Consider the following 18,198-nt stretch of genomic DNA (forward strand, 5'->3'; position numbering starts at 1 on the left):
ATATATTTGGTTGTATTTATAGTTATTTATAATAAAGTATTATGGCTGAACTGTACAATATCAAGCCTCTGTTATATTTCGTCATAAGGGTTTGATAACGTCATCTTGGGAACCAATGCTGTTTTTGATGTATTTGTATCGGCTGATATATTCGGATCAGAAATTCCCTTTAGTCCCTTCTTCAAAAGAGCAGCATATTCAGCATGTTATGAGTGGTTTATATTAAGAGTTTGAAAAGCTCTGGGTGTAGTAGTTCCTCACAGTCACTATCTGTGGTCTTGGTGATGAGTCGTTGAGCCAGTAGAGTGAAATCACAGATCATCAGTCTGCAGCCAGTGTGACCTGCTCGTCACCCTAATCCGCTCTCACTGTGGAATATGAAAAGTTACATAACACCTCAGATAAATAGTTGACCGGCAGACGAGAGTCTGGTTGTGGCTCCGCAGTTCACAGAACGACACCTAATCCAGACGGACATGTGAGAATAATAATATATTTTTATTTTGTGTTGTGGCTCATCGTCTTACCTTCACTTCCCTCTGTGCTTCGCAGCTGTGCACAAAACATCTGTGTGTCCCTGTCGCCCCTCACTTCACACCTGCTCTGACAGATGCTTGCTGTCGTGCCCTCCCTGTGGTTCCAGTCTGCTGTTAGGGACTTTGATATTAATGTGTGTGTGTGTGGTCGTGATGAAGACTGTCTTCTCTTCTCTCCTCTTCAGGTGCAGGGAAAAGCATCAGCACTCCTCAGGACCTGTTCCGGAGCTCAGGTAAAATACACGTGAAGCAGCGACTCGTGGTTTAAACTAAAGTGAACATCAACGCTGTGATCTGTTGTTTTGGCTTTACATTTTCATTAGTACTTATTATATTTTCAGGCTGTCCGTCCCAGTCTTGTGAACACGATATCGCAAGAACACCTTTAGGGAATTTCTTCAAATTTGCAGATGTTCACTTGGACTAAAAGAAACTGATTAAATTCCAGGGGTCAAAGTTGACAGGTCTCATGAATCTGGAAAAAAATGTATGTAGACTGAAACTGCACTGGCTGGCGATGGCATACAACCGCATGGCAGAAATTCTAGTTTGTTCTTTGTAACCCAATGTACTCGAGGCTTTTTAGTTTTGTTTGCTTGAGGAGAACTCTAACTCGGGACATGTGGTCTGTGTAGACTGACTCTGTGTGGTATCATATATTAACATTTCAAAGACAGCCATAGTTTACACAGTAGTTGCGTTGGCCAGCTGTTCAGATAAGGAGACAGCTCATTTCTGGTTCACTCGTGAAACCGAAGCCTGAATCCTCTCCTGTTCCCCCTTTGACACACAGACACTCCTGACGCACCCAGGAAGTTGGCTGTCAGCACCCAGTCTCTGGCCAGCGGCACCAAGGGACCCGGTCAAGGTGGAGGCGTGCAGCCGCTCTGCCAGAGGAAGAGGCTGCTCAGGGCGCCCACGCTGGCCGAGCTGGACAGCTCCGACTCGGACGTAAGATGATGGCTAAAATATTAATTTCTACAAGAAGATCAAACCCTATGAAGTTACAGCAAATTTCAGTTAAGAAATAGGACACTCTGGACTTAAATTATAATCTTCTAACTCTTGGACTGCTCATAAAGATGGACGACATGACTGCTCCTCTAAAGTGAAGCCAAAGTGTCTCTCAAAGATTATTTCTTTCATTTTACGTAGTTTTACCTCATTTTCTTGGTAATTTTGGTTTTAATTTGTTATTTGACGCCATTAAAAAAAACAAGGTGAAACGTCATGATTGACAGCGGAAACTGACTGTGTTAAATGTTCTGTGTAACAGGAGGAGACCACACGGAGCAGCTCGAGTATGTCCACGTCTCTAATAGAGGACACGTCGCCCGAGTCCGTCACAGGGAAGAAGGGTAGGAGTGTTACCTCGAATATACTGTATCAACATTATATTTAACTTTTTGCCAGATATTCATTGTATTCTCTTCACTTTTTTGTCCCCGTGTCTCCAGCTCCTCCAAACTTCCTGCCCATCTCCGCCACCCCGCAGCCAGACAAGCGTCGGCTTCCACAGAGGAGGCACACCCTCGAGAAGGAGGCCCCCACCAGCGTCCGGCCCTTTGCGCCTCCATCCAGACAGAGCTCCAAGTCTCTGGTACGTTAACCAACAATTTCTAATAAGACCTGAAAGAATAAATGAATGAAGGTGTTTAATCTTCTACATTTCAGATTTTACTGCACCAGTTGAAAAACACTTTGTTGCATTATTAAACTATAATATGATGTTACATTCTTTACTGTTGTACCAATGATTATCCACTAATCTGATCAGAGTAGTCAATAATAAGATGTATCTCTATAAAAAGCAGGGGTTTAGTCCTGAACAGGGACATCGTGTATTATATAACGCAGCCTGTTACCATGGCTACGTCTCCCAACAACACTGGACGCACAATATATGTCTGTTGAAGCTGCTCCCGTCCTGTGACTGGTCATTTGTTTGGCATGAGGTCACTGGTTCTCTGAGCCGCTCTGTGCTGGTCGTATGATTCTACTGAGGCTGATGCATGTAATTGAAACCACAGGACAGGCCGCTGCTGCGAAGGAGATTTAGAGGGAATTGGTTCGTTCTCACCACTTGTTAGTTAAATGGCCGAGGCCCCAGTTCCAAGCAGCTGAAGGTCGTCTCATCAGAAGAATAAGACGGTTCTCATGGACATAAACTTGCTGTTTTTGAAATTTCACAGTATCTCCTACTTTAAGTTTTAAAATAGATTTCTCTTCTATTGCTATTTTAAATTATGATCCAGAGGAAAGTTGCTCTTGAGTACCACTTGTCTTATGTACTTTTGTTTTACTTTATTAGTCTGATATTGCTGATGATTAACTTTAAAACAACTTACCAGTCAAGAATGAGAATAATTAAACTTTTGAAAGATCTCAGTAGACTAAAGTGGAGCCCGACCGATTTTTGGGGTTTATTCTGCAAAGTTTTCACATCTGCAAATATAAACACAGATGTCTGTGAAAGGCTCTAGTCTAAAAATAGCATTTACAGTTTTCTAGTTCAGAATGTTTGAATTCACAATAAGTCTGGCATCTTTTAATTGTGTGATTCAAGCTCAAGCTCAGGTCTCACATTGATACCAGGTGTTGTGTTTCTCTAGTTGCTGTTGAACAGTAAGATCTTTGTTGCAGCCCCCCGCCCCCCCCCCCTTGTGGTGCTCATGTCTCAATAACGTGTTTACACTGCTCGACTGTCGTGTCCCAAAGACTTACTCGCAGTTATTTTCTGTTTTTATAAATTGCTGCAGCTGATGGCGGATCCCAGCGCCAAGGTAACTTGGTCAAAACCCTCCTTATCCATCACCATCCATATTGTTTGTGTAGGATTAGTCTCAGGGTCCACACAGGAGATATTTGGAACAGGGATGTTTCTGCAGCATTAGTCGACACCAGCTGTGATGTGTGATGTCCATGAAGGAGCAGAAGAAATGAGATGAAGGATGACGGCTGCCATGTTAGCGAGCAGTTTTCCTTTTGAGATGGACGCTGTCAGATGATGAATCATGAGACTCTGTTACTCACTGACTGTTGCTTCATGCCGCATGTGAAAAAAAATACCAGTTAGTTAATGTTATGAGCAGATGCTGGGGTAGAGGCTGATGATCTTGTCTTTTTTGTAGATTTTTTTTTTTTATATCATTAAACAGTTTTTCCTGTAAATAATGAAATAACTGACAGTCTCTCTCTCAGAAAAAGACCCTAACGAGCTCATTGAGTTGTATTAAATTTCATGAAGTGATTAGCTTGTTAAAATCCAAGGCCGTGCTCCTGTGTGAATGTCCTGTTCCCTCTGGTCAGGTGGAAGCTGCCAGTGGTGCGCAGGGCTCGGTATGTGACTGTTTTAACTGCATGTGATCCCATGTTACCATCAAACGCTCAGAGCACTGTGTGGGGGAACTCATCCAGAATACAGTACAGACGTAACGCAGCAGACTTAAGTGTTAGGTGAATCAAGGCAGAATCAAGGATGAACAGTAACAATGCAGCAGAGAAAGTAGGAGGCACATCGGGGGGGGTTAATAACCACTGGTTGGGTTTATTAAACTCTCTCACTACCTTATTCTCTCGTGCACTCTCACACACCAGTTTATTAAATTCCAATCAGTCAGGGATAATCGCATCTACATGCACTTCTTCTCCTTCCTCTTCTCTTTTTCTTCCTCTTCCTGCTCTTCTTCTTCCTCATCGTCTTCTATTTCCTGTTCTTATTTTTCCTCTTCCTGTTCTTCTTCCTCCTCTCTTCTACATCCTTTTCTTCTCTCTCGTCTTATTCTCTCTCACGTATAAATGAGACCTTGCGTCGTGACCATTTGTGTGAACAGGAGATCTCTCGAGTCTTATTTTAGATTGGAGCTAAATGGAGCTTTAGTCAGGACTAGAGTGAAGAGAAGGGAGGAAACTTATTGTGAAAAGCTGTGGACCACCAACATGGCAGGTGTTGTGTGTGTCGCTGGAGGCATCATTTCACATTGTCGCCTGCTCTCACCTGCACCATCTCACTGCATGTTTGCTTTTCTGGTCAAGTGGTGATTGCTTGGTGCTTGTGTTTTGTGGGATTCTCAGTATTTTTTTAGTTTTGCATTTAGCCATCTGTTTCACATCATCTGTTCACTGATCTGTGAACACTGAGGGAGTTTGCTGAAGTGTGGCGTCTCTTCTTCCAGGAGGAGTTCTGTTACCCGGCGGAGTGTCTGGCCCTGACGGTGGAGGAGGTGATGCACATCAGACAGGTTCTGGTCAAGGCGGAGCTGGAGAAGTTCCAGCAGTACAAAGAAATCTACAACGCTCTGAAGAAAGGAAAAGTAGGTTGTCTTCCCTCAGCCGGATGTTTTCGGACTCATTTAAATGTCAGTGACTTCACCTCATTCTTTCCTCTCCAGCTTTGCTTCTCATGTCGGACCAAGAGGTTCTCCCTCTTCACCTGGTCCTACACCTGCCAATTCTGCAAAAGGTACATTGAATAATTTTTCTCCAGAACCACTTGCATGGGTCCTGCAGGATCTTAGAAATACTAAATACTTTACAGTATTATGTACAGTGTCATAAATATGTTAAGGCAGGTCCTAATTATGTTGTGCTACCTCTGTAGGGCTCTTAAATGAACAGTTGAAACGTTTCGGCGTTGTGTTGTAGTTCTTTCTATTTGATGAAGGACGCTGTAATAAAACTACAAACAAGACCATCGTCTCAATAACTGATCATCTCCAGTCACCCTGGTCAGAATCTATCTCAGTACACTTGTTTGTGGGAACGACTGAGTGGCCTCTGCCTGTAGTTTGAGAAATAACATCACATTTCAAGGGTTATTGCTTCACCTTATTTTTAATAATAGGGAAGTGAAAAAAATTCTGTGACTCCGATATTCCTTCGTATCTGTCGTACTTGACACAGGTCTAAACAATTTTCATCATGGTCTTAAAGTGTAACTTGTTGCAACCTGCACTCGTCTGAAGTACAGCTACTGTTCAGTAATATCTAACTTAACGGTTAATTTTTATCTTTTCCAGGCCTGTGTGCTCCCAGTGCTGTAAAAAGGTAGGAGGCTGTCAACTCGTGTATATTTAACACACTCACAATCACTTTGCTGTAAAAACGATTGAGACTGAGTCATGAGAACTGTCGTGTTTTTCTATAAATACTGAATAAACGGTTTTCATCATTTTGTCTATCATTCTCCTTCAGATGCGTCTTCCATCGAAGCCTTATTCCACCTTGCCCATTTACTCCCTGGGCCCCAGCGCTATGGCTAAAGAAGAGGCAAAGGATGCGTCTGCCGAGCCCGAGAAGAACCCGTTCGGTTCCGGACCAAGTCGACACAGCCTACGCAGGAGTGTTTCCAAGTATGTTACTGTGGAGCTCGCAAACTCTGCCTTTAGGGGATTTCTTCAGATTGTTATATAATTTAGAGTTCAGTGGTCAAAGGTCACGGTGATCTCATAAAATGTGTAGACAGAAACTGCACTGGTTGGCAGACACATACAATGGCAGTGTGGCACAAATGTCGTCGTTTTCTCTCTTCATCCTCAGGTTGTCCAAACATGGCGGCAGCAGCAGCAAAGACGACCGGTCAGAGGAGGAGCCGGAGCTGCCCAAGGAGCTGACGGAGGACTGGGTCGCCATGGAGGTGTGTGTAGACTGCAAGAAGTTCATCACGGAGATCATCTCCTCCAGCAGGCGCAGCCTGTGCGTGGCCAGCAAGCGCGCCCGCCTCAATCGCAATCGCAAAACTCAATCCTTCTACATGTCATCGTCCAACTCCGTCAACTTCCGGCCCTCGGAGCGCACCATCAGCGAGGTGTAGCACTGCTCCTGTGCACTTTTGTTACGCCGAGTTAATTCATTCCATGAAGAATAAAAATCTCCTCATACTCGACACGGACTGGTTTACCACAGTTTATGTAAATAGTGATTTTCAAAAAAAAAAATGAAGCCATGAAGCCAGTCTGTCCCACCCCAAAGGTAGAAAATGTTCTTATACCTAACCACCCCTCCCCATCTCAGGAAAAGATGGCACGCTCTGATTGGTCTTGAATAGTCAGGACTCCACAGTAGCTGCCAGATCACGAAGGAGAGCCATGTTTCTAACAGCGGCAGTGATGGACACGCTGAGCTGCCGATGTCGCGGTTGTGAACCAGGTAAGAGAATGTATATGTGACTCGAGAGCAGGGTTAGACGACACAGAAAGCCAAAAGCTGCAGTGATGTTTGTGTAAATAGCATCGAGGCCCAACCCTGAACCTGATCCTGATCTTAGCGCTCAATACGTTTTCCAGTTCCTGTTTACTTGGAGCACTCAGGAAGAACAACCGATTGTCTTTTGTGACAGAAATGCACTGTTGATCCTCGTGTCAGGTCTGCCGGGGTCGATCCCCGCCCCCTCCCCCTCCCCTCCTTTATTCTTCCAGCAACAAGTATGCCAAATGTTACATCATCACTCCCTTTTTAGTCATATTTAATGCATTAATCACTGTTATCACAAACACACTGTGGGTTTAAGAAGAGTCAGGTTTATTTTTCATGGTGGGGGGTTCAGCTTTTAGTTGTAATGTATATTCAAATTCTGTGCCTGGTGCCAAAATGTATTTTTCTTTGAATGCCTTTGTAGTCATGGACCTACTGTACATATGTGTGATATATAAACTCAATGGGGGACATTTGAGGGTACTGCATTGTTCTTGGTGTCTTCACCCTTCCATGTTCCAAGCTGCGCAAATCAAGCACAGAAACGTGGGTTGTGAATGTGTACATGCTGTATATCTTAATTATTCCAAAATTTAATATAAAAATAAACTCAAATGAAGTAGAAATATAATTTTACCATGTTCTAGGATTCCTGCCTCTGGGGTTTCTTTTTTTTTTTTTTTTTCTCAGACCTTTTTTATTATTAGTGTCCTTATATTTGTGTTGATAGTACTTTTATTTTATTTCTATTGTATTGTTCATAAACTCCTCAGTGTTAAGATACTCCTAAATCGCAAATAGCACTTTTATTGGACCAATTTATTGTTTATGTTGAGTTTTTTTTTGTCTTAATTAATTGATGATGATAATAATAATAATAATTAATCTTTATTTGTTACATCTGGGTCCATAGTGCCATTTCCCAGGGTTCCTCATGAATGAAGGTATGTGTGTGAATGTCTGCGGTTTGTTTCCAAAGGAAGAATAATGGCTTAAACAAAACACTCCACTGACTTGATTGTAGGAAACGTTTAAGTTAATAACTGTCATTGAATGAGCTCCGTGAACATTATAGTCCAACTTGCATATAAAGTACACATTTAAAACATCTCGTGTTCATATTCCGACCTGTGACAGTTTTCACCAAATGATCACAAAGCCTGACCCGCCTGTCCACCGATGCCATGTTCCAGTAGATTAGTCCCTTTGATCAGTTTTACTTTGGACCTGTGTAATGAATGTGTGCATGCTGAACTGTGACCTATTTGTTTTTATCAAAGAAATTATAATAAAATCCTCATCATTCGTACCCTAATGCAGAATTTCAAAGATATCGCCAGCAGAGGGCAGTGATGGGAAACCTCTGTTGTCCTCGCCTCATCCTGTTGTCTTAGCGACATCTTGTGGTACGAGTTGTGTACTGCACCCATGTTAAATTGCACCACTTCTCCAGAGTTGATATATTGGATAATGTTGACACTGTAAAAATGCTGCCATTCAAAATCTATCTTTACAGCTGACTAACTACAATAGAAATCATTTAAAAATGTGTCCATTCAAACTGAAATACTTTACATGTATGACCTTCACCTGCAAGTAGCTCTAGATTCATCAGCTGAAGCTATCGCCTGAAGAATTTCCTGGTTTCATGATGGGTGACATGGTTTTTATGTAGTTTTACTCTGGTATTGAAAATAAAATTAAACCTGTTGCTTATTTTCACTAAAATGTTGTGTGCGTTTCTTTTATTTCCTCTGGTGAGATTGTTTTTAACATTTTCCTTGATTTCTCAGAGAATAAATCCTGGATCTTGATGAACTGATGAGTGTGTGTAATTGGGTGCCACTTGATTGAATGATGGTTGGGTCTTGTTGGAGGTATGTACTCTAGTGAGTGCCTTCCTTGTTAAATTCTGAATTAAGTGAATTGTAATTGTCTTGTTTGTGCAGGCATTTTAGTACTGATGCTCAAAATGAGTTGAGGAAAAACTTTTGAGGTGACCAATGTAATAATCTGATCATTGTGGGACTTTCTTGACATTTCTAAATCATTCCCAGCCGTACAGGTGCAACCGGCTTAAAAGCCCGGTCCATCACAATGACACAGGGGCAATGGTAAAGGTCCAGACTGGCAACACGTGGTTCCTCTGCTTGTAACATTTCTCTTTACACAACAAAAAAAACTCAACTGTTCTGTTAAAGTAGAACTGATTTTACAACCAGCAACTAAATATAAAAAGGAGTTTTCAGATTCAGGTAAAAAAGTTCAAATGTAAACATGAGTTGTTATACAGTATAATGTTTATAGTGGTAGATTGGTTTGTATGTACTGTGTGTGTGTTGCTTCATGCATGCTGCGCCTGTGTGTGTTTGTGCAGCCTAGCAATGAAATGTTACCCCATGATGGGTTAGTAACAGACCCTGAAAATAACCTGGCTGAGCAGTGACCCTCACACTGTTTTCTATGACTGTTTTCAGACAGCGACGCAAACACACTCAATAAAAAGTCTGAATAGGCTTCGCATTCAGCAGCAGCTCAGTGAAAAGTCCCACAGTGTCGGTCCTAAACGCTGCAGATGACACTTGACTCAGTAGTGTTCAGATTTTTTAAGTCTTAGTTTTGTCCAGATGATGTTTTGGGTCCAGAGGCCAGCACATGGACACACACAGAGGGGCTGTTCTGAGACATTCAGAGGGACCAGGCTAACGAGGGGCGACTTAAACCCACTGACAGGCAGTGGTTTAAAATGCTAAGACAGAAATCTGATCCTAGATCTCTTCCCCTTAAGTCCGCTTCACCGAAGGACTGTATACATGTTGAGCCTGGGGGTGGTTGTTTGTGTGTGTTGGGGGTGTAGCTACATATTTAGCCCACATGTGGAGCTCCTACATGCTGGCCGACGCTCCGTATGAGAGGAATGTGCTCTGGAGGATCAAGAGGTCGCCACATGTCAGTCTCACTGTAACATAAACCCTGTGTTCTTTACCTCTAAGACAAACTTTCTGTCATAATTCTTACACTATTACACCAAAGTTAAATATAAGGCCCGCGGGGCTTCGGGATGAACGGCGAGCAAACGCGTCACCTGATAGCAACGTGTGTCTGTGTCAACCATGTGTTCTTGTGTATGAAGGGAACATGACTCAGACGCTCTGCAGACAACTGGGGGAGCGTTTAAGTTCAACTGGGGACCAGTAAGCAGAGACTCCACCAGTTGTTCTGGTGCGTTGGGACATTCAAAGCAATAAATTCAAAACAGGATTGTGTTTGTTTTGTCACCACGTTCTGTAAAAACCTACGTCAGCATTTCAACACACACACGCAGGGAAATCAATGATCATTTATAGAAGTAAAATAAGAAAAAGAAAGTTCTTTCACTTGTGCAAGTAACAGCAGCACATTGTGCACGATGCAGAGGATCAGGGTCTTAAATAGTCTCAAACACACAGATGATCCATTGGGGTGACAACAGGTTTTCCATGTAAACCATCACCTGGGGTCACGGTACAGGAAGTAGACGCAGTGATGATAAGACCAGGGGCGTTTCAACAGGGTACAGATGCCATGCAGTTACCTCGGCCCCCAAACTGAGAAGGGGGCCCCCGAGAACGACTGATTACGTTTCTCCACAGCAACAACAATTGTGTTCGGCCTCCCAGGTTTTGTGAAACGCCCCTGGGTAAGATATGTCTTCACAATCTCATTGGCTCACTGTCTTTTCTTTGTCTCATGAGAAATAAATACATTCTTTTTTGAGTATTACTCAATTCTGATCCGTTTCTCCCAACCCGGAGGGCGACAGAAATGGGAGCATTTGAAGATCTGAACTGAGGATCAGGCTGAGACAAGAGGAAAGTTATTTCTCAGGAGCTAAATTTAAGACGTATGAGAAAATAGTCTAAATCTCATATTGATCCTTAAATGGAGCTCAGTTATGTCGAGGGAGGAAAAGGAAAGACATAGAAGAGATGCTATTTTGAATTCTCCTTTCCTCTGGGACATCTGGCATCTTCCTGTGTTGTCTCGTTGTTTCCTCAGGCGATTGGAAGATTGATGTCAGATCACTGATCTCCCCAAAACCCTTTTTCAGTTATAAGTGCGCGTAGCAGGTCACTGCATACCCACCAGGCACTTTACATTCAAATATAGCAGTGTCACATTCCCTCACATCATCGGAGCTGCCTGAGAAGCCATTTTCTTCATGTAACAATGACACGCGATGAAGAATAAAACACAGAACACGCTTTGTTAGGGGGCAATAGGAATAGATCTCAGCTTCATGGATTAAACCAACAAAACAGGATAATGTCATTTCAATAAAACTGTTCTTCTTGGCAACATGTCAGCCATATACACCAATAAAGATCGACCATGATGGACTTTGCCATGGGAGCTTGTCACACTTCATCATCGTCATGTTAACCCTGTTAGAAGCATGAGGGTCATGGAGGAATGTGTTTTCTTCAAAGTGCGAATGTCTGATTGGACATTTTAAACATATTGAGTTAACACACGAACAGATATATAACATGTGTTCAGTTCAGTGAGTCCTCTGCTGTGTGTAAACGTCTGGTGAAATAAACACATTAACACGTTAAGTTAGTATCAAACGCGTGCAGCCGTCTGCGGAGAGAGCTTTTTGGATTTTGTGTCCGAGCAGCTGCTTGTTGTGCAGACGGCCTCTTGTCATCTCCGGGGTTCGGTTCCACCCCAGGTGCCTCAGACGTGACGGCTCTGCACGTCGGTCCGAGCTCTTCTTTGATTGACACGGTGAAGTCAGCCTGGATTAACGTGCCGCTAAGCTGTGGCAGAGACTGAGCTGCGTGAGACAATGCAGTCTGTTACAAAATGGTTTCCCATTTGTGAAGCTAGAGGCCGATAGATCATGGCGAAAGGGAGGTGGAGAACTTGTAGCCAATTTTTGCCAAAAGTGGCAGATTGGATGAAAGGTCATGGTGGGTTGGGTCTGTTGGATACACAGACCAGTGGCAGAGAGCCATGGTCGAACAGCTTGTACGGCAAAGAGCCTTTTGACGTCCAAACGTCCGTCTTTGGGTCGTAACACTCGAAGCAGTCCGAGTCCTCGATGACATCTTGGCCGTTGAGGATGCGTCCGCCGGTGACGTAGAGCTTGTTGTTGATCACGGTCGCGCTGTGGTGCATCCTTCGCTCCTTCAGATTCTCGCACTTGACAAACTTGTTGGCTTTGGTGTCGTAGGCGATCATTCGCCTGGTGTACCCTGGAAATGAGATTGTCAGGTGAGGTCAGGTGTTTAAACCTACAACGCCTGTTTGCCTGGTCGTGGCTAATTCCTCTGAGCCACTGTTGTTTGAAAACGATCAAACACACAACATCGGAGTGTCATCAGCGCAATTAATATGGGCACTGCTGTTAATATCAGTCAACCCTGATTACACTGTGGGGAAATACTCACAAGACAACAAATGTGTATCAGAACAAAGCTGAAAATAGTCCTGGAAATAGTGCATGTAATTCGAGTGTTGCTAAACATTGGCGAAGTGATATGAGGGAAGATGTGATGTGCCACTTTGGTTGTGAGGAGTTCAGGTGTCCCATGTCGGGGAATTAGGAAATAAAACATGTTTTTTTCTCCGAGCTCTTGCTTCTCCAACAGCCCTAAAGTAAGTAATATAATATCTGGCCTTTCACTTTGTAAACACTGGGGACAACAACTTATTAAGTCTGAACTCACCTCCTATGATGTAGATCCTGTCCTCTATGACAGCAGCTGGGGCACAGACGTTTTTCACCGTCCTCGTCTCCAGCCTCGACCACAAATTGCGAGCGATGTGATAAACCTTTTGACAGACGACAAAAATTAACACTCATTCTACATTCTACATTCAACATGTGCTGACTTTTAAGAACTTAAAGGGATAGTAAATGAAAATTCTCTCATTATCCACTCTCCACTATGCCGATGGAAGGGTGGGTGAAGTGTTTGAGTCCACAAAACACTTTTGGAGTTTCAGAGGTAAACAGAGTTGCAGCCAAATCCAATACAATTGATATAAATGGCGACCAATTCTTTAAATGCAAAAAAACAACAGAAATAAACATAAAATAACTCCATACTGCTCCTGTGATGTCATCCGAGGGTCCGTAAGCCCAAGGGGTGAGTAGATAATGAGTGAATTTTCTTTTTTCGGTGAACTATCCCTTTAAATAACTGCAGATATACTGACAATTAAATTATGTAGGCCATGTCTGAATTTGTATTGCAACGATCCCTGGCACTTGAGTGTTGATCCATTGCTCTTATCTACCTGAATCAGCCTGACTGGGTTCTGCATGGCGTCCTCCCCTCCAAAGACATAGATCCTCTGATCACTGGCTGCAACGGCCGGATGCAGCACGGCTGTGGGCATCGGCGCCATCGCCTCCCACTGGTTAAACATACTGTTATACCTCTCCACCGACTGAGAGATCCGCTTGTCTACCCCGATGCCTCCCAACACAAAAATAAAGTGCTGATAGGACACACTCTGGTGGGCGTACCGTGGCTCCGACATGGGCTCGGCAGTCCTCCATTGGTTTGTCTTGAGGGAGAGTGTGTAAACTGTGGCGCTGACCGAGCTGTCGCCCGACGGCATGCACAGGCTCAGGCCGCCGAGCACATAGAGGATGCTGTGGATGCACACGTATGCAGCTCTGTAGAGCCGCAGAGGGAGCTTGGCCAACCACTGCCAACGATGGGTCCTCTCGTCGTACAGCAGTGCTTCACGTGAGGTTTGCTCGTTGTTCTTGCGTCCTCCAACCACCACCAGTGTTTCTCTGCAGGTGTAGCGTCGAGGTGTGGTCCACAGCGGCTTGAGCTCACGGCTACACTTAGTGCTGACTGTAAGCATCAGGCGACGCACCGAGTCGATGATCTCGGTGCACAGCGTGGACGACTGCACCAGGGGGTCATTGGCTATGAACTGGAAGAGGTACGTTGGATGGATGTAGCGAAGACGGACCTTCTTGAAGAGGTCGTGGATCGCGCCGCGTCGTGAGAACGGGTCATGGTGGATCCACGCCAGCAGGGTCTCAAACACCTGCTCCTCCTCGGCACAAAGACGGTCATCTTCGAGGTAACACATGAGCTCAGGGAGAGACAGCTCGCAGAAGTCCTCTGTGGCAGCAACGTCAGAGAAGCACCTCACGGCCATCTCCTTGGCCCTCTCCCTCAAGCTCTCACAGTGGAGGATCTCAGAGAGGCGGATCATGCTCAGACAGTTCTCTGGACTCAGCTGCCCCTGGAGAAACAGTGAGCAGGCCTCAAAGAGACCTCCGTAGTGAAGCATGGATGCTGCCTGCATGAGCGGCAGCACAATCTCCATCGTGATGGAGATGCAGCCCGTGTAGACGTAGTCCACGATGCCACTGATGACGCTCGAGGAGATTCCCTTCAGGTTCACCCGGGCCTGGCTGCTCTCCAGGAAGTTGCTGCAGAACATGGCGCGGAAGTACGGGCTGCTGGACACCAGGACGTTCCTGTGGCAGGGGATCTCCTGATGCTCGGTGCAGAGCAGGACGTCGGTCAGGATGCGCTCCTGCCGCAGGATGTTGAGCTGGACGAGGAGGTTGGAGGGAAGCTCTGAGTCTTTGAAAGCGAAAACTTCACATGGTCCACAGGCCATTCTGTGGACAGAGGAAAAAGTTAGAATGGTTAAAAAAAATGGTTGTTGGTTGATAAGGATCTATCTATCTATCTATCTATCTATCTATCTATCTATCTATCTATCTATCTATCTATCTATCTATCTATCTATCTATCTATCTATCTATCTGTCTGTCTGTCTGTCTGTCTGTCTGTCTGTCTATCTATCAAATGGCAAATCTACTAAAATGCTACTTTGCTTGTAAACCTGGCATGACACATCTTGTGTTTCATCAATACAGGTATGTCTCTGTTATTTCAAACTGTGTATAATGGGTTATGCTCTCAAGTAATGAAGAAATGATTATAGTGAATTACTATATTATTAAAGTTAGTTAATTAGTCAGTTTATTGTTCCAGATAGGGGAAATTCAGTTTGACAGCTCTGCACGTTCACGTTCTCCCTGACAAACCACGTCCATCCTTACACAATAACAACAGTAACAAACAAGGACATCTCATTAATGTGAAACACTGACATGCAGTAAATAGCTGGGTTAGTGGCCGGCTCATGTTCTTATTTAATGCTGCTACAGCTGCACATACCAAAGCCCTCACACATCTTATTGACCTGTGCCTGTGTCCTGAAGGGCTTTATGTTCAAGTTGAGTCATGTGCTGTTTACCAGTTTAATTTGTAAGCTATTAAAAAATGGATGTCAACATACACTGTGGAACTATTTGGTCTATTTGTTTCGTGTGACTTTTATCTGGCTCCTCATACTAACCATGTGGATCCCTGGGATGGTAAACACATTTATTTATTTGCTCCTGCCGGGCAGCTGCTCTTAATGTGAATTACTGACTCACACGTTTCTATTTCAAACACCTTCTAATTTACCCTGATGCATCCAAGTAAGCCAGATCTCGTGTTATGAAGCTGCTCATTACTGCAAAACACTATCAGGGCTGCATCAACACACTTATCTGTATTTGTTCTTCCATCACTTATATTTCTGGAGCTTTCTATGTTATTTTCTATTTGTAGTGTTTTCTTTTTGATTAACCCTACCCCCTCCCCTCAGTCCGTCTCTCCCTGGTTGTCGGGTTTGTGACGACCCTGCTGTTAAAATAGCAGAAATTTCATTGGGCTATTAGCAACACTTAGTCTTCTAATCACTCCCAGGACAGCTACTGGTTTACCCCCACTTACGGTCCTGGCCTGTCTGATATATTTGGACCACTAATCGTTATTGTATACAATGAAATGCCAGAGGCTGTGAGTGACATTTTTCCACCAGCAGTTTTCTCTCAGAGCTTTGAAAGAACTACAGGTGGAAACTGAGGGCTCATTTTAATAAACTGCATCTGAATTTACAAGTTACCATAAGTCAAATTATCAATAATGTTATTGTACATTATTCAGGTAGAATTCTACCAATTTTTACTTTTTCAAAATACTTTTAATAACAGTTTTTCCTTTATTTCAAAAGTATCACGATAATATGTGTCCGAAAAATAGTCTGATTTATTAATTGATCATCACAAAATCCAATTATTATTATAATCATTATTATTATTTATATTATTATTAAGTATCAACATGTGGCACAGACTCCTTCCAGTCATGTTACAGTAGAAGTGTCTAATTTAAAAGTACATATTTATATATTTATTCTTATAACATATTTGTTTGTGATCATTTACTGTTGTTGCCTATTTTCAATGAAATAAGATTTGTGTCAAACTCCAAATTGGAGTCAAATCTCTCCCTGGTGAAGCTGCTGTCAGCCCATCAGCAACATCTGTGCCTGGGTGAATCCTTACCTCCCGCCCTCAGAAAGTCAACAATATCCAAGATATCTTGTCAGTGTGGTCTGAAAAAGAATCATCTCCGAGCACACAATAAAAAACATGGTTCAGAAAGAGAGAGTGGGTCGTGTTCTCCGGGAGCGAGAAGGAGCACGACACACAGAAACGACGAGGCTCTGCAGTGAGGAGCTGCGGCGCTCGCCATGAGGCCACTGTGTACATTCCTGCAGCTAAGAATAGTATCCTGGGCCACTGTGACTCCAGCCAGGCCTCTCATGTGACACAGAGCTGTTTGGTACCCAGTTGCCGGCTTACCAGCTTCTGCCAGGGTCCGGCGGAGGGAGGGTTTATAATAGCCAGGGGAGGGAGAGTCATCAAGGGGTCCTGAGTTAACCATCGGGCCCACCCAGGCTGGGGTTTAATCAAAGTGTCCCTGAGCTGCTAACCCTTGTCCATCTCCCTGTGCTGCCTATAAGCTGCCTCCTCCCATCCCTCATGTGTGTAACACAAGATGAGGGTAAATATAGAGCAGCGCTGATGGAGCAGCTTGATCAGGAGAAACAGCTGTAAGATCTGGGCTCAGTTTACCTCAAGGTGTGCTGCTGCTTTACTGCTACCAGTCACCTGTGTGAGGTGCCAGGTCTTCAGGGGCATTGTGTGTGTCACCCACTCCCCTGAATCCTGTAGTGGAGATTTACTGTTTGTCCTAGAACATTGTCTCATTGTCTATATTTTATTGTTAGAGTTAGAGGAAATACCGCCCAGTCAAAAGTGACACAATACGGCATTGAGGACTGATCTAGAGTAAAACTTTATAATAAACTTCATTTATGTAGCACTTTTCAAAACACAGTCACAAGGTGCTTTACAAGTAAAAAAATTAAAGGCAACACTTTAAAAGCAAACAATAATAATCACTGTCTTATTAAGTTAATTTAGCTTGTGACCTTTAACATATTTGTCATATTAATGTTTCTAATGTTAATGTGAGTACTGTGATTTGGTTAATGCTAAGTATTTTGAAGCCAAAAGTTTGTTATTTCCTTCGTTATAAATGAGGATGTATGTCTTCTTTCTTGTCTCAAGATACTAAAAGTCTTGAGACAAGTGGCTTTCTGTTGGGAACAAATTAAAACTCTTGTTTTATAATTTGTTTATGATTTATTCAAAGATAAAAAATAAGGATGTTTAACAGCTTTATGTTCCCTAAGTTCTATTTTTATTTTTACGTTTCCTTTGTTGTTAATACTTGTTACCTTCACCTCTTCAGGCCTCTTAAATCCAACAGTTTTAGGAGAAAAAAAGTTATAAAATATATATTTTAGTTTCCACCGATAAATTCCAGAGAGATATAGTTCTGAATTGTTAAGGACTATTTTTCCTCATGGTTCATATCTCAAATTTATAAATTGAATCTCACAAAGAGAGAACATCTGCAGCCTCTCTCCCTCTCTTGCACCCGCTGCTGCTCCTGAGGTGCTGAGATGAATTATTGTCGGGTTTGTTTAGTGGCGTATGACGAGAAACCAGAGTTACATGTGGACAGATTGAATGACACACAGTATCTAGCGGAAGATGAGCTGTCAGCAACCCAGACATCATGACATGTGAGCATAAGCAGCTTTGGTGGACTTTGTCACACAGTGAAACCCTAAACTCTGTTTCCAGTCAGCAAGTGACGGCTTCCTGCTCGTAGGTCATCGTGCGCATTGCAGACTCCTGCAGGGAAGAAGCTGAAAACCTGACAAAGAGCAGTTTCCAAGAAAAAAGTCTTTGTGCCTGTGCTTCCTGTGAGTTTTTGTTTTTTTGCCTGGCTGCAAAACAAATTTCCCTCTGGGGCAATAAATTTGAAGATGACGGAGCTCAGGCCGAAAAAAAGTGTGAATGATTCAGCACTTTTTATATGTTAGGGTTAGGGTTATTTTGTGAGTATGTTTTATGCTCTCATGTTTTAAATGTTTTTTTGGTAGGTGAAGAAATAAAGATGATTGAAAGGTTGTTCTAGAATACAACTTTAGAACAATTTAAGTAAGGATGTTAAAGTGGGTCCCTATA

At 43.2% G+C, this 18,198-nt stretch overlaps 2 protein-coding genes across 16 annotated transcripts in view; one reads left to right on the forward strand and one right to left on the reverse strand.

Moving 5' to 3' along the window:
• Window positions 1-8,456, forward strand: part of spire1a (spire-type actin nucleation factor 1a) — a 30,755-nt gene extending 22,299 nt beyond the window's left edge. For 8 of the 14 annotated variants that reach the window (XM_035182854.2, XM_035182861.2, XM_035182855.2 and 5 more), the window contains 11 exons: window positions 722-769; window positions 1,330-1,487; window positions 1,813-1,894; window positions 1,994-2,136; window positions 3,296-3,319; window positions 3,846-3,875; window positions 4,712-4,849; window positions 4,928-4,998; window positions 5,555-5,582; window positions 5,730-5,887; window positions 6,075-8,456. In XM_035182854.2, the coding sequence (XP_035038745.1) occupies window positions 722-769; window positions 1,330-1,487; window positions 1,813-1,894; window positions 1,994-2,136; window positions 3,296-3,319; window positions 3,846-3,875; window positions 4,712-4,849; window positions 4,928-4,998; window positions 5,555-5,582; window positions 5,730-5,887; window positions 6,075-6,348 (1,154 nt within the window). In that variant the 3' untranslated portion in view covers window positions 6,349-8,456. The remainder of the gene's footprint in view (window positions 1-721; window positions 770-1,329; window positions 1,488-1,812; window positions 1,895-1,993; window positions 2,137-3,295; window positions 3,320-3,845; window positions 3,876-4,711; window positions 4,850-4,927; window positions 4,999-5,554; window positions 5,583-5,729; window positions 5,888-6,074) is intronic. The other 6 variants (XM_035182862.2, XM_035182870.2, XM_035182868.2 and 3 more) reach the window with 3 other exon arrangements.
• On the reverse strand, window positions 7,404-16,581 carry klhl38a (kelch-like family member 38a). Of its 2 annotated transcripts, none has more exons than XM_035182872.2 (4): window positions 16,459-16,581; window positions 13,017-14,373; window positions 12,443-12,548; window positions 7,404-11,968 (listed from the first exon to the last, which is right to left on the reverse strand). In XM_035182872.2, the coding sequence occupies exons 2-4, from the start codon at window positions 14,370-14,372 to the stop codon at window positions 11,679-11,681; spliced, it is 1,752 nt and encodes a 583-aa protein (XP_035038763.1). In that variant the 5' UTR covers window position 14,373; window positions 16,459-16,581; the 3' UTR covers window positions 7,404-11,678. The 2 variants fall into 2 exon arrangements, with proteins under 2 accessions (XP_035038763.1, XP_035038762.1); XM_035182871.2 differs by lacking the exon at window positions 16,459-16,581 and adding an exon at window positions 16,159-16,447.
• Window positions 16,582-18,198: the final 1,617 nt, after the last annotated feature.

The sequence above is a fragment of the Hippoglossus stenolepis genome, chromosome 17 (assembly GCF_022539355.2).
Source record: "Hippoglossus stenolepis isolate QCI-W04-F060 chromosome 17, HSTE1.2, whole genome shotgun sequence".
NCBI lineage: Eukaryota > Metazoa > Chordata > Actinopteri > Pleuronectiformes > Pleuronectidae > Hippoglossus > Hippoglossus stenolepis.

Coding starts and splice junctions, on each gene's coding strand:
- klhl38a (XM_035182872.2), bottom strand. CDS start 14,372: ATGGCCTGTGGACCATGTGAAGTTTTCGCTTTCAAAGACTCAGAGCTT. Junction 12,549..13,016: donor ACCCAGTCAGGCTGATTCAG/GTAGATAAGAGC, acceptor GTCTGTCAAAAG/GTTTATCACATCGCTCGCAA. Junction 11,969..12,442: donor CAGGATCTACATCATAGGAG/GTGAGTTCAGAC, acceptor TCTCATTTCCAG/GGTACACCAGGCGAATGATC.